The 27012-nt window shown below is 46.2% G+C and overlaps 1 protein-coding gene across 5 annotated transcripts in view; it reads right to left on the reverse strand.

Moving 5' to 3' along the window:
• NUP62CL (nucleoporin 62 C-terminal like) overlaps positions 1-27012 on the reverse strand; it is a 127157-nt gene that overhangs the window by 18600 nt on the left and 81545 nt on the right. For all 5 annotated transcript variants that reach the window (XM_029607338.1, XM_029607342.1, XM_029607341.1 and 2 more), the window contains 3 exons: positions 24204-24348; positions 20419-20468; positions 13333-13467 (listed from right to left, as the gene is read on the reverse strand). In XM_029607338.1, coding sequence (XP_029463198.1) covers positions 13333-13467; positions 20419-20468; positions 24204-24348 — 330 coding nt within the window. The remainder of the gene's footprint in view (positions 1-13332; positions 13468-20418; positions 20469-24203; positions 24349-27012) is intronic.

Genomic DNA, 27012 nt, shown 5'->3' on the forward strand with positions numbered 1-27012 from the left:
TGGGAGGAGGGTGGGCATCTCATGGCTAATTCATCTTGCTATCCACAGAAAACACCATTTATGGTGGAATTAGCCATGATGTGGGGAGTCCCAAAATGAGGACTGCAGTAGAGCAATTACTTAATAAGCAACTTGGACTCCTCTATGGAGGGTAGACTACTATGAGAACAGGTTATGCAAAACTCCTTGCCCCAAGTTACTGTCGGTCCTCGAGAGGTTGTTCAGACAGCTATGGGACATAAAGGTGTAAACTTATGACCAAGGTCCAGCTTTGCAAATGTACTTGAAGAGTACTACCCCTAAGATGAGCAACAGGAGAAATCACAGCTTTGAGCTGCGTAGGTTTGACCTAGTCTATTATCTGCAATCCTGCTAAGAGGTACCAGTGCTGAACACATTCTGCTAACCTAGTGGACAATGCACAGTAGGCAACTTTGAAATCAAGTCAGTTACTATTGCATGTGACCAAAGATGAGAAGCCTGGCAACACAATTGAGTTTTCTTATATTAGATGAAGACACTTTATAATCTAAGGTATGAAGGGCTCTTTCTCCTTCATGGATATGCGGTCTCAAAAAGGATAAGCCAAGACTACCTTTGGTAAAAATTTTGATAGCATGGAAAGGACCACCTGATCTTGGAAAATGTGTATGTATGGCATAAAGCAGACATGAGCTTGAAGCTTGCAGACTCTCGTAGCTGGGCTAACTGCAGTGAGGAACGCTACCTGCCATGTCAAAAACTGAAGAGAATTGTCTACAGAGAACCGAAAAGGCAGTCCCATGAGTTGAAAAAGGACAACATACAAGTCCCACGGAAGGGGAGGTAGCTGTGCCGACAGCTAAAAGCAGCACAAGCCTTTTAAAATGCCAAATATCAGTGGATGAATAGATAAGGGTTTAATGTGTATATGAAATGTGGTAACACTGAGTTGCAGTTTCACTGGTGGTGTGGCAGGCCTGAGTCAGAGAGGAGCAACAAGTAAAGTAGCAAATGCTTAGGCTCCCAAAAAAATGGGTTGTAGAATATCCAATTCATGGGAAGGAATAACACTCTGGTGGATTGCATTCTACTTGGAACTAAAAAGTCCTCGATCACACTAGACAAGGAAAGAAGAGCAAGTACTGAGCATTCAACATTCAACCCATTGGATGGAGGTACAGAAGACTTGGGTGATAGAGCGTTCTCTCGTCTTGACTTAACAACATAGGGTCTGTCCTCAGGTATACGGGGACAGTGCTGGAAAGTTGTACAAGATATGCAAACTATGTTTGTCTGGGCCATGCTGGAGCTATTAGTAGTAAGGGAGCATGGTCATGCAGCAGCTTTTGCATTGCCCTGGCAATCAGCAGTAGTGGTGGAAGTGTTCTTTAGGTTTGTCCCCCAACAGAAGAGGAAAGCACCCTAAGACAGTCAGAGATTGCTGTGAATAAATAAGAACAAATCAATCTAGTTATCTGCTCTGTACTGGCAAAAATAGGTCAAACGATGGCCGACCCCCTAAAATGAATGGTTTGTTGCTTGATGATCGTCACAAGGACCATTGGCATGGTAGAAATATTCTGTTGACTTGATCACTCAGCATGTTGAAGATTTCCAGAAGACAGACCTGTAAAATAAGTCGATAACTGGATGCGCACTCCTCAATCTTGAATGCTTCCTTGTAGAGAGGTTATGATTCTGTGCCTCCTTGTTTCCTGATCTAAACATAGCAACCTGGCTGCTGCAATTAAGATGCTCTTCTCTCGAAGAAAATTAAACTTTGCTAGAATGTATCTGATCGCTCTTAATTTGAGCAGATTGATTGGACAGTGGCTTTGCTCGCAAGACCAGGTACCCTGGGAACAAACTGATCCCATGGGAGAGCCCCCTCCCCTTTCGAGGTGTCTATCATTAGCAAGAAACAATGAGGAAGAGCTTGAAGCGGTGCCCCATTTGGAACCCCACGAGGGTTTGACCACTCAAGTAACTCGTCTTGGAAACCTAGATTATGGTGGATAGTGTGTGCGAAGAATCTTGTGTAGATAACAGATATAAAGGTGAGTCAGTAGAACCACATTCGACAGCCGCCACCATATGTACCGAAGTAAGGAGAATTGCTCTAGGTATCGCATGCTGGGAGGTCAGTAGTTTGTATATAAACAATATTACCATATACGCTTGATCCATCATCAGAAACTCTTTCTCCTGCAGTGTGTCTAGCCATGGTTTAATAGATTTCATTCTCTAAGAAGGGACTAGATCCAACTCCTTGACAAAGTGACTCGAAAAGTCCAAATTTTGGAGAAGACAGGCCATCTTGTGCAGGGAAAAACAAAGCTTATACCCAAGAGCTCACGGTCATTTACCAGTCGTCCAGGAACGGGAAAGAATTTGAATCCACTCACAACAGAGGCATGCAGCTACTATTGTAAGGCATTAAATAAAGACTCTCAAAGGAACCCTGTACTGGGAGGAAAGCAGGTACCTCCCCTTAGCTTGCTTGAGACTGGTTGTGGAAGCAAGAGCAATTCAGGAAACGGGGTAGCCTGCCCCTTTAAGCGGTCACAGAGTGGGAAGAATTTGAGGTTGGGAAAGAATGTTTAGTATTGATGTTATACAAGGAAGAGGTAAATATAATTATAAGAAAAGCTGTCAGTAAAAGTAAAGACTTATCGATCATGGGAGTTAGTTGTTATCAATTGTTGCAACCATGTAAATATGGAAGGTAAAAGAAAGATTAATAACAACGATCTTGTGAAATTTAAATGTGGACTGTTGAATGTTTGAGCAAGTAAAATGAACTCTCAAATTATTGCTGATCAGATAATAGATTTGATATGTTTTGTATTGCTGAGACATGGTTGGGAATAGTGGATAATATACTTTTGAATGCAGTATGCCAGTGTGGATAAATTAAATATATTAAGCAAAAGATACTAAGAAAGGAGGAGGGGTTTTAGTTGTGTTTAACAGCATGTATAAATTTATTTTTTAAAAAACAATTGAATCAATGAAGGGTTGTGAAATTATTGTGGTTACATCGACAAATAAACCATCTGTTTAGTTTATCATCCCCCAAGGACAAATGCGATTGATTTGCTGGAGTTATCAGAGTTTTTATTGGTGGTTGAATATGTTGTTTACTAATTTAATGATTTTAGGAGATTTTTTTTCATTTTGATGGCCCTAGAATGGGAAAAATTGATGATTTTTTTTTTTTAACAACTATAGAAGTGTGTGGTTTCAACAATTAACAACACCATCACCCACACACAATAAAGGCCATACATAAATAAATAAATAAATAAATAAATAAATATATATCCTCGATAATGTGTTTGTGCTGGAACAGTGGGTCAAGGCGTCTATGGTGACCATTCTAAGGTACAGCCTGTCCAATGGACTGATAAGAAAATTGGTTCTTATCTGATAATTTTCGTTCCTGTAGTACCACGGATCAGTCCAAACCATGGGTTATGCCTCCCTTCCAGCAGGTGGAGACAGAAAAACATGAAAGGCACCCTCACTTAACCTGGTGTGCCTCCTGCATCCCTTCAGTATATAGAGTATCAAAGCAGAATAATACTAGCAATGAATCAAGCAAGAACAGAACTGTAAGAACGAACATATAAACATGTAACCTGTATCCTTCTTTCTTAGTATGCTGCAATAACATAATCTGAATATGTGCACGTGGACTCCATAGATCCCCCTGTTACCCACTCCTAATCTTTGGGCAGGCGTCTGGACTGATCCGTGGTACTACAGGAACGAAAATTATCAGGTAAGAACCAATTTTATTTTCCCTATACATACCCAGATCAGCCCAGACCTTGGGATGTACCAAAGCTTCCCTAAACCGGGTGGGACTTCGCGAGTCCCGCGCGCAGTACGCCACTGCCAAAATCTCTAGGAGCCTGAACATCCAAGCGGTAGTGGCGAGCAAATGTGTGGAGCAACTTCCAAGTAGCAGCTCTGCAAATCTCCTGAGGCAATACCAACTGGCATTCGGCCCACGAAGCTGCTTGATAACAAATAGAATGGGCCTTCAGGCCCTCAGGAACAGGTCTGCCTTTACCAATGTATGCAGAGGAATTGGCTTCTCTCAATCATCGTGCAATCATCATCTTAGACGCCTTGTGACCCTTCCTGGGACCGCTCCATAGGACAAATAAATGATTTGAAACTATTTGTGACCTCCAAGTAATGTAACAAGGACCGCCGAACATCTAACCGCCAAAGCTCTCGTGCGTGTTGTACATCGTTTGACAAATTTATTTTATTTATTTAGTGCTTTTTTATACCGACATTCATAATACAGATCATATATCGGTTTACAAGGAACAAGGGGGAAATAACGTTAACAAACAAAGATAGCGAAAAGTTACAATAAAACAGGGGTACTCGAACTGGGAAGAAGAGGAGCCAGAGGCAGAGGTAACTTGGAACTAAACAATATCAAGTCATGTACAATATCGGAATTGGGGTGCATCGACTAGAGGGCCTTGGAGTGTTACTGTAGCTGGGAAGGTCCCTGATCAAGGGAAAACTTGTAGAAATAGCAAAGTCTTGAGTTTTTTTCTGAACGTCAGTAGACAGGGTTCTTGTCTAAGGTCAGGAGGCATAGCATTCCAGATGATTTGCACCGGTGTTGAGAAGGCTCGTTCTTTGGTGGATGAGTGGAGTGTGGATTTGGCTGGGGGAGGGTGTAGCGAGCCCTTATAAGCTTCTCTGATGGGTCTAGAAGAGGTGTGCAGAGTGAGTGGGTAGTGGATATCGATAGGGGTCTGGTTGTAAATGGATTTGTGAATGATGGTGAGACACTTGTGTAGGATTCTAAAGCTTACAGGGAGCCAGTGCAGATTTTTTAGGATGGGTGTGATGTGGTCTCTTCTGTTGGAATTTGTTAAGATTCTAGCGGCCGAGATTTGAAGCAACTGAAGCGTTTTGGTGGAGGAGGCGGGAAGGCCTAGTAGAATGGAATTGCAGTAGTCTAATTTGGAAAATATAATGGCCTGGAGTACAGATCTGAAGTCCTGAAAGTACAGAAGCGGTTTGAGTCTTTTTAGCACCTGAAGTTTGAAGAAGCAGTCTTTGGTTGTGTTGTTGATGAACTTCTTTAGATTTAACTGGTTATCAATTATAACTCCGAGGTCTCTTGCTTGGCTGACCAGGGTGTTGGTGTGGGTCGATTGAAGGTTATTGTTGTGATTGGGAGATATAAGGTGCATTTCTGTCTTAGACGTGTTCAGAGCCAGGTTTAGGTTAGTGAGGAGGTAGTTGATATCTTGGAGACAGTTGTCCCAGAACTTGTGTTTTTGAGAGGAATTTGGTTATTGGGATCAGGATTTGTACGTCGTTGGCGTAGAGATAGTGTTTAATTTTAGATTCGTAAGCAACTGGCAAAGGGGAAATTAGGAAAAGCCAGAAGCTCAACTGATTGGCTTAAATGAAAGGATGAGACCACTTTGGGCAAAAAAGACAGAACAGTTCGAAGAGACACCCCCGAATCAGAGATCCTCAAAAAAAGGTTCCTTACAAGAGAGAGCCTGTAACTCAGAAATTCTGCGAGCTGAGCATATAGCCACAAAAAACACCGTTTTCAAGGTGAGATCCTTTAACGTCACTGTTTTCAGGGGTTCAAACGGCGGATCACACAATACGCGAAGACCCAAATTAAGACTCCACGACAGACATATCGGACGGACAGGGGGCTTCAAATGCCGTACTCCTCTGAGGAAACACACCACATCTGGATGTGACGCTGCTGAGCTACCAACCAGAGTGCCTAGGGCTGCCACCTGTAACCGGAGGGAGTTAAAAGACAAGCCCTTGGCTAAACCATTTTGCAAAAAGGCCAACATCTGAGCAATCATAGCATGTCTGGGAAGAATGTCTCGCTCCCGACACCATGTCTCAAAAACTCTCCATACTCTAATATACGAGAGAGAGGTAGATGTTTTTCTGGCTTGCAGCAGTGTAGTGATAACTTCCTCAGAGTATCCTTTCTTCCTTAATCTCCTCCTTTCAAAAGCCAGGCCGCTAGACAAAAGCGATCTGCCTGGTCGAAATATATAGGCCCTTGATGAAGAAGATGTGGAAGATGTCCGAGTCCTAGAGGCCTGTCCACAGCCAGATTGATTAAGTCCGTGAACCATGGGCATCGGGGCCATTCAGGAGCTACCAGGATTACAGTCCCTGGGTGGATCTCTATCCTGCAAAGCACCTTGCCCACTAGAGGCCAAGGAGGAAACACTTAAAGAAGAACCGACATTGGCCAGGGCAGTACTAGCACATCGACCCCCTCTGTGCCGTGATCCCTTCGGCGACTGAAGAAGCGAGGAGCTTTGGATTGCGTTGCCATCAAGTCCATGTGGGGGGTCCCCCACCTGCGAGAAATGAGATCCATTGCTCGGTCCGAGAGCTCCCATTCTCCTGGATTTATGTGCCTGCGACTTAGAAAGTCCGCTTGTATGTTGTACTTCCCGGCGATGTGAGATACCACAATCATCGCCAGATGTTGCTCCACCCAAGCCATGAGCAGCTCTGCCTCGGCGGCTACGGCTTGACTTCTGGTGCCTCCTTGACTGTTGATGCAGGCCACCATTGTCACATTGTCGGATAAGACTTGAACCGCCTGATGGCGCAACTGGGGAAGAAAGAGTTGCAGGGCCAAGGGAACTGCCCTGGCCTCCAGGCGATTGATCGACCATCCGGAATCCTACGGGGACCAGCTGCCCTGCACTGAAAGATACTGGCAAACCGCTCCCCAGTCTGAGAGACTGGCATCTGTAGTCACCACTATCCAGGTCGGGACCTCCAAATCCACCCCTCGAGACAGGTTGTGTGGGCAAAGCCACCACCCAAGACTGGACCTGGCGTGATCGGTGAGTGGCAGTGGGAATTGGAAATTCTCCAACTTGGGATCCCAGCGGGAAAGTAACACTTGTTGCAATGGTCTGATATGAGCAAAAGCCCAGGGAACCACCTCCAGAGTAGATGCCATCGAGCCGTAAACCTGAAGGTAGTCCCAGGCCTTGGGTAGAGAAAGAGCCAACAAGTGACGAACTTGTCCCATCAGCTTGTGCATTTGGTCCGTCGGGAGGAAGACTTTCCAGACCGTAGTGCTAAACCTGGCTCCCAGAAACTCCAATGCTTGAGAAAGAATCAAATTGCTCTTGGCCTAATTGATCACCCATCCGAGGGATTCCAAGAAAGCGGTCACCAGGCAACATTCCCTCGACTTCGCTCTGATGAGCCAATCGTCCAGGAAGGGATGAATCAGAAGGCCTTGTCTCCGGAGGAACACCGCCACAACCACCATGACCTTGGTGAACATACGGGGAGAGGGAGGGGGGGGGGGGGGGGGTCGCAAGACCGAACAGCACAGCGCAGAATTGATAATGCATTCCCAGGACCATAAAGCAAAGGAACGTTTGCTGATCCTCGTGAATGGGAATGTATAAATATGCCTCCATCAGATCCAGAGAGGCCAGAAATTCTCCCTTGCGTACTGCCGCGATGGAATGCAAAATCTCCATGCAAAAATGCATCACCTTGAGAGACTTGTTTACCCTTCTTGAGATCCAAAATTGGTTGGAAAGATCCCTCCTTCTTTGGAACTACAAAGTAAGTTGAGTACTCCCTGTCCTCCAGTGTTCTGGAGGAACCGGTTTCACAGCACCGAGAGCCAGGAGACGTTCGAGAGTCTGACGAACAATCTGCCGTTTGACCTGGGGACCACATGGGGACATTAAGTAGAAGTCTCTGAGAGGTCAAGCAAATTCCAAAGCATAGCCTCATTCTATTATGTTTAGCACCTACTGATCAAAAGTAATTCTGGCCCATGCCTCGTAAAATCGGGACAGGCGACCCCCAACCCGAGGGATCGAGGGATGGGCCGGCCCCATCTCATTGTGTAGTCTTGGAGGCAAGAAAGGAGGAACCACTCTCCCAGGAGGTTCTGCGGTCTCGAAAGGACAAGGGTTAGGCTTGGTTTCTGGCCACTGGTTGTCGCTGTCCGGCCGCTTGCGTTTTTGAGGGCAACCTATGTTGCCCTCAAAAACGAGCAAGGGATGATGGAAATCCTCTGGAGGGTTTCGGTCTGTCCTCTGGTAACTTGTGAACTTTGTCTCCCCCAGGGACTTTATCAACTGCTCCAAATCCTCACTGAATAAAAAAACCACTTTTAAATGGCATAGCCCCAAGTTGAGCCTTGGAGCAAACATCTGCTGACCAGTTTCGGAGCCACAAAAGCCACCTTGCCGACACTAACGACGACATGGTGAGAGAGGAAGTGTGGAGCAGGTCATATAGTGCATCCGCTCCATATGCCACCGCAGCCTCCAAGTGTTCCGGCTGCTCTGATTCCCCCGGAGGAAGAACTCTAGACGTCAGCAATGGCTGGACCGGGCACAGGCTTGCACGCAGCATGTAACTGCTACACACCGCCGCCCGGATACCCAGGGCCAGCACCTCAAAGATGCACTTAAGCAGTACTTCTAGCTTGAGATCCTGAAGATCTTTTAGAGCCGCCGAACACGCGACTGGAATAGTGGTCTGCTTAACAACAGCTGAGACTGAAGCGTCCACTCTGGGAGACCGCAGGAGCTCCAGAGACTCATCTAGTAATGGATACAGCCTATCCATGGCCCGGCCGACCCGCAAACCAGCATCCAGAGCGTCCCACTCCCTAGTCATCAGCTGCTGAAGCATGGGATGGAAAGGAAAAGCTCAAGTCGGAGTTCTCAATCCCGCTAGAACTGGGTCCACAGAGTCCTGTGGCAGAGCTTGCAGGGGGAGTTCCACCCCAAGCTCAGAAAGAACTGCAGGAATAAGGAATAGGCGGACCATCTTTGGGTCAACACCTGCTCATCTTCCCCTGCTCTTCTTCCGATCCTGCCGCAGCAGGAGGGAAAGGAGAGGTCACTGCAGCTGTAGCCATACTGCCCAGAACCTCCGGAGCGGCTGCTCCTCCTGAAGTCAGGAAGTCTTTTAACTTCACAACCCGTAGAGTCCCGGACACATCTGTGCGCTTGGGTACCTTGGGGGCCAGTCCCTGCGAAGATAACACTGGCAAAGCACCACCTTGTGGAGACCTGGAAGCCAGAAAGACTTTATGCATGAGGAGGACAAAATCTAAAGAAAAGGAATCAGAATCAACATCATCTTCCCCTGGGGCATCAGGGTCCCCCCGGAAAAAATCCTGATCAAAATTGTCAGGACTGGTAGGAACAGGTGACAGCATTGGGGGAAGCTTTCCCGTCCCCATAGCCCTTGCCTGAGCTTCAGCAAAGGTATTTAAGATGGCTGCTATCCCTGCACTGAGGGGAAATGGGTCAGCCCGAGGTTCCCAGGGCAGCAGATCGTTTTTCAGCTCCTCGGGGCTTAGCTAATGCTGCAGACCCAGAAAAAGAGCTGCCTTCCCCTCCAGGAAGGAAGCGATAGCAAATACCAGCCAGGGAAAGCCGCGCGGACATTTCTCCACATGCCACACAAAGATGGCCGCAGCATCGTGGAGGGGGAAAAACGGCCCAAAATTCGGCAAAAACGCAGTGAAATTCGTCAAAAATGTGGCAATTCAGATGGGGAGGGGTCCTGGATTGCAGCAGACCAAAAAAGAAAAATGTTCAAAATTTTTGATTTTTTTTTTTTTTTTAAATGCTAAGGCTTGGCACGGTGTAAGAGAGGGACCAGACCACCGGTAATTTCTTCCCCAGCTCCTTACCTGGCTGGAGCCACGCGGGGTTACCAACCCCAGCTCCAATAACCTGCCACCAGAGGGGATGACACCTTGCAGGATCTAACAACCCCCTAGGAGGATAGGGAAACACTACCTGATTGATTGATTCAACACTTTTTAGCAAGTTCACTTTTAGTAAATTCAAGGGATAGCCTAAACCCCAGAAACAGGGCAAGACTGCAAGATTTGCACCACCTCCATCTGCTGGAGACAGAGAAATACTGAAGGAATGCAGGAGGCACACCAGGTTAAGTGAGGGTGCCTTTCAAGTTTTTCTCTGACTCTACCTGCTGGAAGGGAGGCAAAACCAAGGTCTGGACTGATCCGGGTATGTACAGGGAACATGTATTGATTTCGTTTTCTGTGCCTATAAAGACAAAGGAATTAAAAGTTGAGACTAGTCTGCAGGAAAAAAAACAAGGAGTTATACAGATTAGAGTATTTTTAGGGAAGTATGGGAGCGATGAAAGGTGAATAAAAGGGTTAAAAAAACGAGTCTGACCCAGTAAAGAAAGTAAGGCTGCTCGGCGGGCTGAACAGAAGTGACTTAAGAATAAAAAATTTCAAGATGAGGTGCAATTGAAAATAAAATATTAAGAATATAGATTACGTTGTGTTTTCCACACTCCAAACCCTTGTGCACCAGTGACATGAGGGTGTTTTGCTGCTGTTGAGGCAGCTGCTCAACTACTTCCTGCACCTGCTTCCATTTGTCCCACGAGTATTGGCTCATGTAGAGCTGGTAGGCAGCAATGTGGGCAATAAGCATGGTGCCCTAGAACACCTTCCATCCAAGAGCGTCCAATGCCCTATGGTCTTCCCCGGGGGCACCGAGGAGTGTGTCCAAGAGCGCTTGGTCCTCAAGGGCAGATGTGACCACCACTGACTGGTGGGGCAGCTGACGTTTATCAAATTCGGCAGCCTTTTGGATGAGGTAAACCCCATCCGCCTTCTTATTCACAGAAGGAATGTGAGTGGGTGTTCCCAAACCCTCAGCATCAACTCCGTAAGGATTTCATGTACCAGGACCGCCACGATCTCCTTAGTAGGCTCCATGATCTGAAGAACCTCAAGCATCCAGAATGGGATGGCCTCCGTCATCACCCTGACAAGCCCTGTGAAGTCCTCAGACAGAAGCTTCCTTCACTCCTCTGGAGGAGAAGGGTCAATGGGAGCCCATCCGAAACCTCAGAGGATTCCGTCTGATCATCCCCTCGGGGTCACAGGGACCCTCATCCTCACTGGATATCACAGGAGATTGGGCCCTAGCTGCTCGGCCAATGTCCAGAGGTGCAAGCACCGATGGAACTGGAAAGGGAACTACAGGCCTCAGTGTCTCAACTGGCCTCAGTGGAGGTTCCTTCTTGGAGGTACTGGCAATGATCACAGTATTGGTAGGGGGAAGCCTCAATGCCCCACTGGGCACCTGTGCTGCCCAGGGAACAGACACCAGCTGGTTTGGTAAGGCATCAACAAGCACACCGAGCTTCTCCAGAAGTGGTATGAGGACAGGCAGCACCAGCTCTGATGCCGGTGTTGTGGGACTGAATCCTTGCAGTGCCCATTCCACTGCTAGCTGGACTTGACAAATCCAGTTCCTCCTTGAACATTACCGATGCCAACACCTACTGGAAGGAAGGAGGGGTGGCCACATCTTCCTTGGACCCGGGAGGAGGATCGGCGACTGGCACCAGGACCAGTGGAGACCGTCATGGACCTTGGGCATCAATGGAGGTTGAGCACTCCTTGCCACGGGGTTGCTTCATGGGCATCACAGTAAAAGCTGGTGCATCCCTGTACCCAGCACCATGCATCAATGGGGACTGATGCCATTGCTTCTTGGTCTTCCCATGATGCTCAGCCCGGTCTTTCCCCAGTGCCAAGGCAGGAGGAGGAGATCGACAATGGTCGGTCTCAGTCAACTCTATCCAACTGCAACCTTGACAGAACCAATGGGCCCGCTGATGTCGATGGCATGTGTCCATTAGTGTGGCTCAGAGGTCCTCCGATGCCACCAATGCTGATGGCTCGGACTTTTTCAACCCGAAGAGTTGGCCCATCTTTTCAAGTCGAAGCCAACATTCCTTCCCGATCATTTGGGCACACAAGCTGCAATTCCGGACATCATGCGATGTCCCCAGGCAGAACATGCAAACATCATGAGGATCGGTGATCAACAGGATCCTCAGGCACTGGGGGCATTGGTGGAAACCAGACGTGGCCATGACGGGGGAGAAACAAATGGGGAAAAACATGGAACAATGATAGCAGGTGTCAATGTGAAATGGGCACCAAGGCACCGTCACAATGGGGGGAATCGACCTTGAAAAGAAACTTACCCGAATGCCAAAAACCCTGACTGGGGGCATTACGGGGAGGCACTAAGAGGGTCCCTTCTACAGACCGAAGGAAAAAGACTGTGAAAAACTGCAAAATAGAAGTTTTCCACAAGGCAAAAAGCCAAATCTTTTTACAGCTCAATCAAACCGTGAAGCTCACAGCTCTGCAGAATAAAAAAAGAGACTGAAGAGGGACCCCACATGGACACATGATACAGGGCATGCTATGCCTGCTCAATGTGCCTAGAAACTTTGACATAAGTTTTCCGCATCAGGCTCCATCTGATGATGTCACCTATGTGTGAGGACTATCATCCTGTTTGTTCTCGGAAAATTCTGGGCTCTCCCCGTGCTGCACCACCAATACATAGTGGTGTGATGTCACTGGAGAAATCAGTTTGCTCTGCCTCCAAAACCTATCTATGAGGAGTGGACTGGTATGGCAGTAAACAATGGGAAAACATGGAAGGGACAATTTTAGTAATGAGGATCTCTCTCCACCAGGAACAAAACTGAAGCCATCAAAATATATACAGAAATACATCCTCATGAGACTTTACCTGATGATTGATATGGAACCACCAATAGCCCAAGCTATCTATGATTAAAGGGATACAGTTTGGGTTGGTATATAAAGGAAAAGGCTAATATTTGTCTACAGTTTGGATACTTCAACAAAGATATACAAATTAAAGCAAAAGAAACTCAGCTGCATAAGGATTTGCACCAGCTGGACATGTTAATCCCAGTACTTCAATTTGCATATTTTTGCTGCTGCACCATAATAAGAAAACAAATGTAAAACTGTAGATTCAAGCAGAAGTATAAATTAGTAAGATTTTTTTCCTTTCAGAATATATAAAGAATTTGTATGTGCAATTCATACCTTTTTAAAGAAATGGACTGCTTTTGCATTTTAATTTTCCTTTAACGTAAAGTAGCAAACTGTTGCAAAAGGATTAGTTGATCCTGCTCAACTCTATCAAGACTCAAAAATGTAAACAAAATTCTGGGCTTTGCAGTGTGGCACATCAAGACTAATTATTTTAAATTTATAGCAAACACAATGAAAAACAACCCAGCAAGAAACCTAAAAAGGATCATCATCAAAATGATAATACAAAACAGATTAGGAATAATTCTTCTCAAAGCGTCCCTTCTTCATTTTGCCAAACCTAACAGAATCCCTTTAATCCTTAATACTACAATGTGGATCTGCCTAGAGCATCCAATGACAAGCACCACTAAGTGAAGTATGGGATTCTTTACGTTTTCTCCCGCTCCTCATCTGCATGTTGCAGGTAGATGGTTCCACTTTGCTCCTTCATGGACTCCTCTAGGGGATTCAAGAGGTCTTCCAGCTCCTTTTGCTGTGAAAGGATAAAGTCCAGCTCCTGATCCAACCTGAACAAACCCAACATTGGAAAATACTGAGTACAGGATTTCAAGAATGCAGGCTAATGGTGACAAATAGAAAATCCATTCTTTGGCACAAAGAAGGAACTGTGTTGAATTGAAAGAACTCTTAGCTGTGAGAGCAGACTAAACAAAAAGAAGGGGGTTGGGTAGACAAAGGAAAATTTGTTCTTACCTGCTAATTTTCGTTCCTGTAGTACCACAGATCAGTTGAAACTCCTGGGTTTTGCCTCCCCTTCAGCAGATGGAGACAGAGAGGTTTTGACTGACACCGCTACTTGTCCCGAGGTGCCACTTGCAGTCACTCAGTATTGAAATGTACCCAAGCTAAACAGAGTAACAATCAGCCCATCCCAAACAGCAGGGAAGGGAACCTTGAAAGCTCAAACAAAACCCTGAATAGAACAAGAACCTGTGCCATACTTTGGAGTAGATACAGAGTAAAAATCAAACAAACAGACTCGAGCGGACTCTCTGAACCTCCTTATCCCTCTGGGTGGGACTCTGGACTGATCTGTGGTACTACATGAACGAAAATTAGCAGGTAAGAACCAATTTTCCTTTCCCTGTATGTACTCAGATCAGTCCAGACTCCTGGGATGTACCAAAGCTTCCCTAGCCTGGGTGGGACCTTGAGAGTCCCGCACGAAGCACACTCTCTCCAAACATCATAACGTCTGGGGCAGGGGTCGGGAACCTATGGCTCTCGAGCCAGATGTGGCTCTTTTGATGGCTACATCTGGTTTGCAGACAAATCTACCTTATAAATGGGCTCTGACCGACGGCCTGCAAATTCGCAGTAGAGAGCAGCTCTACCGCGCATGCGCGGGCAAGCACGTCAGTCAGAGCAGAGCGTGCCTGAAAAAAAAATGGCGCTGGGAGGAGCAGTAGCGGCGGCGACGAGGAGCAGTAGTGGCGGCATGCGAGAGAGGGTGTGTCCCCCTCCGAGATCTTCCGTCTGCGCCATCTGAGGGAAGGGGTTGTAGATGAGCTGAAAGGGGACGGGATTGAGAGAGGGGGAGTGACTGAGGGGAGGGGGGAGGGAGGAGAGAGTGACTGAGGGGAGGGGGAGGGAGGAGAGAGTGACTGAGGGGGGGGAAGGAGGAGAGAGTGACTGAGGGGGGGGAGGGAGGAGAGAGTGACTGAGGGGAGGGGAGGGAGGAGAGAGTGACTGAGGGGAGGGGAGGGAGGAGAGAGTGAGGGGAAATGGGGGAGGTGAGAGAGAGTGGGAGGGAGACTAGAGGGGGGAGGTGGGAGAATGAGGGGGAGGGAACATTAAGACCAACCTACGATCACGTTTAACGGATGGAAATCTTAACGCCTGCATGAAACTTAACCTTACTACGTATCAACCAGACTACAAAGTTATCAGCAAAACCATGCAGCACCAGAAGTCACATTAATGGTAAGAAGTACTTTATTCATCATTGGTTAGCAACAGCATAACAACGTTATTAAAAAGAATTCAGAGACTTATAGTACTTTAAAAGTGTTGGTCTTACATAAAATGCGCACATTTACTTGTATTTAGTTTTAAACATATTGTATGGCTCTCACGGAATTACATTTTAAAATATGTGGCGTTCATGGCTCTCTCAGCCAAAAAGGTTCCTGACCCCTGGTCTGGGGCCTGGACATCGAGCCGGTAATGTCTGAAAAAAGTGTGTAAAGACTTCCAACTAACCACTCTACAGATCTCTTGCAGTGAAACTTGCTGACATTCGGCCCAGGAGGCCGCCTGCGAATGAGTGGAATGCGCCCGAAGCCAGATGGGAACAGAGCGCCCTTGAGAAATGTAGGCAGAACTGATCGCCTCTTTCAATCACCAAGCAATAGTTGCCCAGGAGGCCTTAAGACCCCGCTGGGACCACTCCAGAGCACAAACAGATGATTGGACAGGCAGAAACTGTTCATCATCTCCAAATATCTCCACAATGCCTGCTTCACATCTAACCATCGTAAGTCTCTAGATTGAGGAGTAGCGGGGCTCGACTCTGGAAAGGACAGAAGCTCCACCGATTGGGCAGAAAGGAGGGGACAGTTCTTAGGGATATGCCAGTATCTGTAATCCTCAAAAAGGGTTCCCTGCAGGACAAGACCTGGAGTTCCGAGACCCTACGAGCAGAACATATAGCCACCAAGAAAATAACCTTCAAAGTAAGGTCCTTAAGAGTCACTCGCTTCAAAGGTTCAAACGGGGGTGCACACGTGGCTTTCAAGACCAAGTTAAGGTTCCAGGAAGGAAAAGAACTCTGAACCTAAGGACGCAGATGTTTCGCACTCCGAAGAAATTGCACTACATCCTGATGTGCTGACAGTGCAACTCCCCCAGACTTTACCATGGAAACAGCCTAAGGCAGACACCTTAACCCTCAGCAAATTAACAGACAAGACCATCCTGCAAAAAGGCCAACACATCTGCCACAGAGGCCCAAGTAGGCTGAATCTAGCGATCCAAACACCAAATCTCAAAAACTCTCCACACCCGGACATACGCCAAGGATTTTCGGGATTGCAGGAGGGTAGCGACCACATCATCCGAATAATCCTTATTCTTTAAACACTTCCTCTCAAAAGCCAAGCCGCTAGACAAAAACGATCCGCCTGATCCAAAAACACGGGTCCTTGACGCAGATGGTCCTTGACGCAGGTGGGCTAACTACAATGGACCGCCCACCACGAGGTTGACTAGACCTGCGAACCACGGATGCCTGGGCCACTCCAAGGCGACGAGAATCATGTCACCTGGACGAGATTCTATGCAACGAAGGACTTTGCCGATCAGCAGCCAGGACGGAAACACGTATAGGAGAATGTCCGTCGGCCAAGAGAGAATTAAGGCATCCACTCCTTCTGCACCAGTCTCCCGTTACCGGCTGAAAAACCGCAGGGCCTTGGCATTGAAAAGCGTCACCATAAGGTCCAGATTAGGCATGTCCCATGTGCTGCAAAGGAGCCAGAAGGCGACATCAGATAGTTTCCACTCTCAGTGATCCAGCTGATTTCTGTGAGGAAATCCGCCTGAACATTGCTCACACCCGCTATGTTCAAGACCGCTATCCTCTCCAGATGTAGTTCTGCCCAAGAGATAAGTTCCTGTGCTTCTTGAGCCACAGCTCTGCTCTTGGTACCACCCTGGCAATTTATGTAGGCCAATTTATGTTGCATTGTTCGACAGCACTCTCACCGACCACCTCTGCAATAGAGGAAGGAAGGCTCGCAGGGCTAAACTGACAGCTCAAGTTTCTAAGCGGTTGATCGACCAAGATGCCTCCTCCACCGACCACTGGCCCTGTGCTGAATGCCCCTGACAGACCACCCCCAACCAGAAAGGCTGGCATCCGTGGTCACAACCATCCAAGACGGAAACTCCAAATCCACTCCTCGGCGTAACTTGTTGGGGAGAAGCCACCATGACAGACTGGCTTGAGCTGGGTCCATGAGAGGCAGAGGCAGAGGCAGATGGCAAAGTTTAAAATTCAGATCCCAACGGGATCAGCTGACTCTAGAGGTCGCATATGCGCAAAAGCCTATGAATCCAATTCCAAGATGGAAGCCTTAGAGCTGAGCACCTGTAAGTAATCCCAGACCTTCGGCAAACACTTTTCCAGAAGCTGGCAAACCTGAGATTATAGCTTGCAGATCCTCTGCTTGGTGAGAAAAACTTTCCCTACCGCCAAGTCAAAAAGGGCTCCCAGGAATTTCAGCCTCTGGGAAGGAACCAGATGGTAAGGTTGACTACCCACCCCAAAGATCTCAAACATTGCAGGACGGCTTCTACATCTGCCTGACACGTGGGTGCCAACTTCGCCCGAATCAGCCAGTCATCCAGGTAGGGGTGGACCAAGATCCCTTCTTTCCAGAGAGCCGCCGCTACCACCACCATGACCTTGGTAAAGATTCTGGGCGCAGTCGCCAACCTGAAGGGCACAGGGCAAAACTGGAAGTGCTGCCCCAGAATCATAAACCGCAGAAACTGCTGGTGGTCAGGCCTGATGCTGATGTGCAAGTAGGCTTCTGTTAGATCCAGAGAAGCTAGGAACTCCCCTTTGTGTACCGAAGCAATAACGGACCAGAGCATCCTCCATGCGGAAGCGCGGAACTTTCAGCACCACATTTACCTTCTTCAAATCGAGAATGGGACGGAACGTGCCTTCCTTTTTTGGAACAATGAAATAAATGGAGTAGCGACCTGTTCCCCTCTTGGCCAGGGGCACTGGAACAATGGCTCCTAACTCACTGAGGCGGTATACAGTGTCTTGCACTGCTAACCGCTTCCGCTCATACGAGCATGTGGAGACGAAGAACCGGGGCCTTAGGGAACGAGCAAATACTAATGCATAACCGTGTCTTATCACACTTAAGACCCACTGGTCTGACTTGATTTTGGCCAACTCCTCATAAAAAGAGCCAACCAGCCCCGTATCAGCAGAACAGAGGTGTGAAACGGCCTCACATCATTGGGAGGATTTAAGTCTCCCAGATCCTTGAGAAGAGCCGTCTCTGCCTGACTGGCAGCCACAAAAGGACTGATTCCAGGACTGTTGCCGACCGGATCCCAGTCTCACGGAGGACCCTGACGATCTTGTTCCCATGAATTTCCGATTTCCCCGGAAATGGGAGTGAGCAGAAAAGGTAATCCTCGACTTCAGCTTGTCCTCAGGCAGCTTATGAACCTTGTTCTCTAAGGGATTTAATCATGTCCTCTAGCTCTTTTCCAAAGAGTAAACCTCCTCCTTTAAAGGGGAAGGAGCTCAGCTGCAACTCAGAGGAAATGTCCGCCAACCAGAGAAGTCTGTGCATGGAAACTGCCGCCACCATGGCTCTGGAAGAAGTATGGAGATGGACATAAAGCGCATCCACACTGTAGGCCACTGCTACCTCCAACTGGCCGGCCTGAACCGCCTCAGAAGGAGACAAAGACCTGTCCGTCTGAAGTTGCTGAACCCAGCCAAGACCAGCCCTCAACATAAAACTGCTACATATAGCCACTCATGCTCCTAGAGCGGAGACCTCAAAGATCTTCTTGAGATTGCCCTCCAATTTCCGATCCTGAAGATTCTTAAGCGCGACTGCCCCGGTGACCGAAATGGTCGTTTTCTTAGTGACTGCCGAAACTGCAGCGTCCACTTTGGGCGCTTTGAGATCCAGAGCCTCTTCAGGTAGCGGGTACAATTTGTCCATGGCTCGACCGCCCTTTAGACGCATATTTGGAGAGTCCCACTCCCGGAAAAGTACATCTGTAACAGTTGTGAAACGGGAAAGACCTGGTGGGACCTCTTAAGGCTCACCATAATGGGATCTACTGCCCCCAGCTCAGAATGTTCCTTGGGGGTGTCAATACCCAGCTCAGCCAGCACCACAGGAATAAGGGGCGCAAACTCCTCTGTGCGGAAGAGCCACACCACCTTGGGGTCTTCGCCTTCAACAGCAGGCCCCTGAAGCAAAGACTGATGTTCTGTATCGGGATCTGCCCCTGGAGGATCCTGCCCGAGCAGATCGTCCCGAGGTAAAGCCTCAGAGGAAGTGTCCATCGTGGGCGGGGAAGGAGCAGCTCCTCTGGGACCTTGGCCTTCTTTGCGGGACCAGGAGAGGACTCCCTGTCACCATGCCGTTTGGCTGACTTTCTGACCCTGAACGCCTTATGCATGAGAAGGATGAACTCAGACAAAAAAGAAGAAGAGGAGGTATTTGATCCTTCCTCAGAGTCATACCTGCTCCACCCACGGCCTCCTCCGGAGACCCCCCGTTTGCAGCAACAATGGTGGAGGGGATTCCCCCCCCCCCCCCCCCCCCCGCGGGAGCCCTGAACGCCATGCTGAGCGGGAAGGGATCCACCGGAGGCTGCTGCGCTGGAGAGAGCCACCCAGCCTCTCGGTGCCCGCTCGATTTTGGCCCCGATCTGCTCCCCGAGGTGCCCTCCACACCAGGGAGGCAGCGGAGCACAAGCTACCACGCGAAAGGCGTGCGCATCACCACAGGCGGAGCACACCACACCATGTGGCATGGCGAAGCGATGGATGCAGAAAAACAATGGGGTGGTAGTGAGGGAAAGGACCTGAGAGAGCCTGAGAGCCGCCGGCACTGCTTAAAGCACAAAGGGTGTTGAAAATGCGCTGCGGGCCAGAGAAAAAGAATTGCTGTTTTTTTGTTTTTTTAAACTTAATAGAAACTGAATAAAACAAGCAGAAAAAGACACTTCCCTGGAATGGCAGCAGGCTCTATGCGTCCCCTGCAGGGTGAGTGAGCCGGGACCCCCGGTTTCAACTCTGCCAGGCGCCTAGGGGGTGAGGGCTAATCAAAGGTCCCCAACCTAAGCCCCTCTGCCTCAAATACCAGGGCGGATAATCCGCCTGGGACCTGACTACCCCCCAGAAGGCTGGAATGCTGAAACTTTCTCCTGCGGGAGCCTAACTAAGCTATTCACACATTAGAATCTAGCTACCAGACTGCAGATTTTACTCCTCCACCATCTGCTGGAGACAGATAAATACAGAGTGACTGCAGGTGGCACCTCGGGATAAGTAGCAGTGTCAGTCAAAACTTCTCTGTCTCCATCTTCTGGAGAGGAGGCAAAACCCAGGAGTCTTGACTGATGTGGGTATATACAGGGAAATAGTATATGGAAATAAGTCTTACACAGAGACACAGATATAGAAAGCTAAGCACAAAGAATGGGAGAGAGGGGGTTACAATTTTTTGGCACAGGGGTGTGGAGGATGGGAGAAAGCTAGATAAATTCAGAGAAAAAAAGTGTTGCCCAGTATAGATTTAGAAAGCTGCAAGTATCTGGAATGCACAAACAGTAAAATGGGAATGAGAATGGTAGTTGTGTAAGGTGGCAATGTTTATAAAAAGATTTCTTTAAAAGGAGGAAAAAAGGGGCAAAGAGTAAAAAAACAAAAACAAAAATAAAGGATACGAGCATTACAATTTTACCTCTTTTGATCCAGCTTCACTTTCTCCACTTCCCTGTGCAAGGTGGTGATCTGCAAGCACACAACCATGGCACAGAAGTTATTCTCAGAGCAGAGAGACAAAGCAGAACTATATAAAAGCACCATGCTGTTTTTATTTATTGTTACTGGCAACTAAGGGTAAAAGATTAACAAACTATTAGTGAATAGAATGGGAGATAGGAGAGGATGGGGAAGGAGAAATAAGGAAAACAAAGTTCCTTACCTGTAACGAGTGTTCTCCACAGACAGCAGTATAAAGTCAGCCATAACCAGAGGACATCATTATTCAATGATGCCAGAAGGGACCCAGCTCTTAGAAACATTTCTGAGCATACACTGTCACTACCTCATGAGCCCCTCAATTTCTTCCAGAACTTAAGCTTAATAGACAGCTCTCTAGGGAGGTGGGCGTGTAATACTTATATGGTGGATTAATGCTGCTGTCTATGAAGAACCCTGTTAAAGGTAAGCAACCTTGTTTTCTCTTGTCGACAACAGGATTAAATCAGCCATAACCAGTAGGGAGTCTCAAGCTGAGGGTTGCCTTGTGAGACAACAGACAATCTGGACCTCACCCAGTGGAGAGAGTGGACTACTGAGTCAACAGACTACTTGGAACTGTTTGTCCAAATATACTGTCTCTTCAAGACATACTGTCCAGACAGTAGTGGGACATGAAACTGTGAACTAACAACCAGCTAATAGCTTTGCAGATGTTTTCAACAGAAGTGGCCTTCCGATGAGCCACTGACACGGCTCAGAGAGACCTTTGTTTTCAGTTTTTATTTCATTTTGCCTGGGAATTTCAATGTTAGAACAAAAAGAAACCAGTGGAAAACGGACTTTTCCACTGATTTTGCTCCTGTCATACGGTCATTTTTCCACAGATTTCTTTTTTAATTCCCAAATTAAAATAAAAACTGAAAACAAAGGTCTCTTCTCCTACATGATGAGCCTTGACAGATTCTGTAAGTTGTTTATTCAACCAGAACATAGCAATGTGCTATATAATCCATTAGCCAATTAGAAAGAGATGATTTGGTTACTGCCTTTTCCAACCTGTAGGGATCAAAGGACACGAACAGCTGTGAAGCTTGGTGGTAAGACTGAGTCCTCTGTAAGTAATATGCTAAAGCTCTCTTACAGTCCAAGGATTGCAGAGTCCATTGTGTGCTTGCAATTTTGAAAAGAATGTAGGTAGCATGATTGTTCGACTTATTTGCAAGACAGATACCACTTTCAGAAGAACCTACTAACAAGAATGGCTACCTTTTCCCACCAAAGGAAAAGATAGCTGTCAAAGGCATCAAAACCTCACACCAGGCTGGACTGTGGCTGCTGTTGAGTCTTTGGTCATCACTTTTCCCTCTACTGACCTCTAGAGAGGAGATGAGGAGGAGGAGGAGCCCATAGCCTCTAGAAAGGGCAAAAGGGCCTCCTTTAAAAGAACGATCTTTTGTATAGGAAGTATGAATATCTAGGCACGGCAGGCTGGTCTCCCAGCCCCGAAGACAAGTGATTGTAGAGAGGACAGGTCAGTGTCACTGTCTCCTGCACCTTACCCCCAAACCAGGTTCATCCATGCATGGGACATCTGCCAGGTGATCATGAACACCAGTAAGGATTCTCTCCGTGCGCAGTCTGTAATTTCCACCATTAGTGGCTACTTTTTCTAAGACTCACGGCACTCTGTGACTGCGCCTTCACTGGTGAACTCTGTGCCAAAGCAATCAAAGGTGCCCTGGATAGCATTAAGACTGGAAACATCTGGGAAGAACAAGCTACCCAGCAACATGAAGGTTCTTCCACATCAGAGGACGATGCCATCTGTGCCAAACAGCTTCTCAATGAGGAGACCAAAAGATGCTCTTCTCAACTTCAAGGTGGAGCCTGCTCCAATGCACTAACAGCACTGTCTTCTTAAGCACCAAGGGAGACTGCCCCAGAGGTGATCCCTTATGCCGCTTAGGAGCTCGTCTTGGTGTCTCACCCAGCGCCTTAGGCTACCACATCAAGCCTGAACCCTCACCTATAGCAGATCCATGAGACAGTACCAACAGGAGGGAGCTTTTCCAACAGACTGGTGGGAAGAAGGGAGGCCGACTCACATCTGACTTCTCACTTACCCACCCCTTGTGACATACCACCTTTTTAGCCCAGTTGATTCATGCCATTTCTGTAACATATCTGAAGTTGAAAACTAGAATGAAATGTAAATAGGAGGTAAGCTGGCTTCAACTCACTTTTCATGCATGAGAAATGGTTACAATGTTACAGAATCCAAGCCCTCAAATTCTCTCAGGTTAAAATCTCCATTGAAATGAGTTTGTCTTGCTTATCCAGTTACTGGGATGAACTTGTAGGGAATAGCAAGGTTTGAATTGATGGCTCTGAAGTACTGAGAACAAGAACTCAGGAAAGCCAAGAGATTACAAGGAAGGCTATTCAACTACAAGCAGAAAGACATAGCCATGTCCCTAGGAAGGAATGATTGGTTCAGGAAAGGGCACATCACTAAATGACTAGAACTTATAAAGCCAACTGTTGCCAACTGGCAATAACAGCATTGTTGGACTTCTGTCACTCGCTGTCTGTTAATTTGGCTCCTGATTCCCGCCAGCTCTGTGGACTCCCTGCTTGGTGCTTAGTTTGGGCTCCCTGTGGATTCTATGCCTAGTACCTGCTTGCTCCTTGTACAATGCTTCTTTGACCTTAGAAATACTACTCCTGGTTGAGGATTCCTACATACTGGTCAGTCCCTAACAAAACCTTTTAAGCCAGTGGATGTTGGGCATGATCTCAATTTTTCAAATTTATTGTAGTGCTCTTAATACTGGCATTCTACCATGGAGAGCCTCCTTCTACAGCTCCATATGGTATAGTAGACAGGCAATACATATCATGGTGTGCCTGGAATTTTTTCTTAACAAGTGGTACTATTTTTTTATTTTTCTACCACATTTTCCTGGTCTCCAGTTGCATTTCTTGATACTTGATTATCTTCTACTTGACACTGACACTTCTATTAGCAAAACTGTTCTAGGCGGGATCTCATATGCAGCTCCAAAACTGGTTATGTCATACAGCAGGAGGCAAAGTTGTTAAGGCCAAAAAGATAGCTGAAAGAATCAATCAGCTTCACACTGAATGGGAGTTACATGTACCCAATGTACACAATTACCAAATAAGCAATAGTCTACCCCAGTCCTCCATTGCCACAGACTATAACTAAATGGAAGGTGCAAACCCTGACATCTGCTGTTGTATACATCTGAGTTGCATCATATAGCAGGGACACGTGCAACAAGTAAAACTGACACTGTGAGAGGAGCATGTTCCAGGACGCATATTTTTAGTGGGATGGGAAAATGATGCACATAGATTGTATTTTCAAGTCTACATGTGTTATTTTCCAAAGAAGGTCTATTTGAATAAAAAGCAGATGTAAATGTCTGTGGGTACTTTGTATCCACAGCAAGTTTAAAAGTGAAATCATGTGCGTATTCTCTTTGAAAACTGATGCAAAGACCATAGCTAAACTGTACGTATGATTTTTTTTCCCAATGTGGACAATTGGAAAATCAACCCAGACCCCACCATAAGGATATCAGAGGGAAGCATGCATCTCAAGCACACAGCACTGCTACCTTCTTTAGTCGTTCTGGTCACATAAAGGATAACCTAACAGCATCTCTCTTCTCCTAAACGCATTTCAGCCAGTCAGTGAGAATAAACTGTTGATAATTTTCACTAGCACCGCCTCACCTTCTCTCCGTTCTCGATCAGTGTTCGGTCCCAAGCATTGACCTGGGTGGCCTGATGCAGGAAATATTTCTCTTGATCCTCCAACTCCAGGCTCCACTTGTTAATCAGACTTTCCAGCTGGGCATATGTCATCACTGGAGGAGTGCTGAAAAAACAAAATACAGAAAAACTGTCAAGGTGATGAGACCCTAGTAGGGATGACACTCTGGTGTTGCAGATGAAAACCTTAACTGAAAAATTAAATCTGGAAGGAACAGAGGCACAGGCACAAGGATTTTTTTTGTTTGCTTTTTAAGTTCTTTATTTTTCAAAACATGTTCCCGTTTCATGTAAACGTGGAGAAACACAGAGATTTGTGCATCACTCAATTTTATGAGGTCTCTATATTATTCTCGGGGGGTTATGAAGTGACATCCACTTGGTTTTTGGGTTATTATATAGAAATTAAATATAATAAATATAATATATAATATAATAAATATATTAATCTAACAGTGGGAATTATATGGTTATTTTTGGGTGACTGACTCAATTATGCCATAATGAACCACGATCTGCTTAAGAACACATTTAAATACACGATTGAACATTTGGCAGAAATTCTACAAGATACTCCTATTGGAGGTCAATAGCAGTGAACCTGGATGGGATAACTGGATCCAATATTTGACTCTAAGCAAACGATTTGTACGATTTGAACTCCATTCATCTACACTGGTGCAATATTTAAGATTTGACACTGTCAATCACTCCATCCTCATAAACCAGTTAGCTTCCATAGGAATTACCGGCACCACACTTAATTGGTTTAAAACTTTCCTCAACAATAGAGGCTACAAGGTTAAAATCCAAAACAAAGGATCATCACGCTATGACTCAACCATAGGAGTCCCTCAGGGTTCCTCCCTGTCTCCTACGCTCTTTAACATCTATCTTCTACCGCTATGCCACCTCCTCACCAGCCTCAATCTAAAACATTTTCTATACGCAGATGATATTCAGATCCTGATCCCCATTAAAGACACCTACTCGAACACATTAGATCATTGGGAAAACTGCCACCAAGAAATCAAACACCTCCTCACCAGCTTAAACCTAGTATTAAATTCTTCCAAGACCGAATTCCTGCTAATCTCTCCAGAGAACAGTAACACCACTTCTACTCATCCAGGCAACCCATCAACCACTCAAGTGAGAGACCTAGGAGTGATAATTGACAATCGGATGAACCTGAAAGCTTATATTAACAAAACCACCAAAGACTGTTTCCACAAACTCCAAGTGCTGAAAAGGATAAGACCTCTCTTCCACTCTCATGATTTCAGAACAACCCTCCAGGCAATTGTTTTCTCAAAGATAGATTACTGCAATTCTATCTTGCTGGGTCTCCCTTCCTCCTATACCAAACCACTTCAGATGATACAAAATGCGGCAGCTCGAATACTGACAAACACCAGGAGGAGAGACCACATCACTTCAATCCTAAAAAGCCTACATTGGCTGCCAATTCACTATAGAATCATCTACAAGTCCATTTCCTTTATATACAAAATCATCCATCAACATGCAATAATTGACCTACAAATACCTCTCCTCTTACACAACTCCTCAAGACCCACCAAAGACGCTTACAGAGGATCTCTCCAGGTACCCCCAACCAAAGCCACTAGACATATTACTTAAGAGACAGGGCCTTCTCTACAGCTGGTCCACCATTATGGAACTCCATCCCCCCCATCTCAGACAGGAGCCCTGCCTCCCAACCTTCAGGAAGAGACTTAAGACTTGGCTGTTCAAACAAGCATTCCCGGACTCCAACTAATGTCCCACAACATCAACATTCATAACACAGCCAGCTCAATTCCAGTTCTTTGTAATTATTTTTAACTACTATTAACCTTTTCTTTTTTCCCTCCTCTCCAAGTTTATTCTTCCTTGTTATTTGTAACTGCTTTCTTCCGCACTATAGTTCTTGTTTGAAGTTTATTATGACCCCTGTTTAACTGTAAACCAGCATGATGTGAGTATATCATGAATGCCGGTATATAAAAACCTTAAATAAATAAATAAGACAGAAATTGATCCCTAGAGGGCTGCAGTTGAATAAGCTTCCGTTACATTTAGAGAAGATGAGTCTTTTACTCAAAAATAGATAGTGATCCTTAATAAATGTTCATCGGACTTGATTTTGTTAATTCTAGAATACACAAAGAAATATCATTGATACTATAGCAGAGATATCTGATTTATCTCAACAACTGAAGGCCACAATGTTTTTGGAGGCCTTTGACTCGTTGCTCCTTCAACATCAAGAATCGGATTAATTTAAAAGATCTCTAAAACAACTTAAAATTAAGACGTTGAAGAGGTATGATGAAGATTATGCTAGTAACAATGTGTATCGGTGGCTGAAAAATCCAACAAGACAATATACTCTCCCTAAATGGGTTACGTTTGATGACTCAGGTGATGGTCTTTCAAGTGGATCTGATGACTCTGATGAATCAGGACATGCCATTTACAGAAAAACAGGAGTATACCCTCCAACAAGATCTAAGTCTTTTTTAGGAAGGGGATCAACTTATCTTCATATAATCTGATGCTGGCATGGGAAGGTGTGTTAAAATTAGGTCTCTCCTATATTCCAACTAACCACACAACCCTTTCAGATGCTGAATAGTGTTATTTTGCTTCATACAGACATTACACATTAGATTATTCTTTTTTGTATGAGATGAATCTAATATTTCTCAGTCTGTCCTTTATCTGAAGTCAAAATGGATGCCACTGATCCCATTGGATTCATATA

Source organism: Rhinatrema bivittatum, chromosome 6 (assembly GCF_901001135.1).
Source record: "Rhinatrema bivittatum chromosome 6, aRhiBiv1.1, whole genome shotgun sequence".
NCBI classification, from domain to species: Eukaryota; Metazoa; Chordata; class Amphibia; order Gymnophiona; family Rhinatrematidae; genus Rhinatrema; species Rhinatrema bivittatum.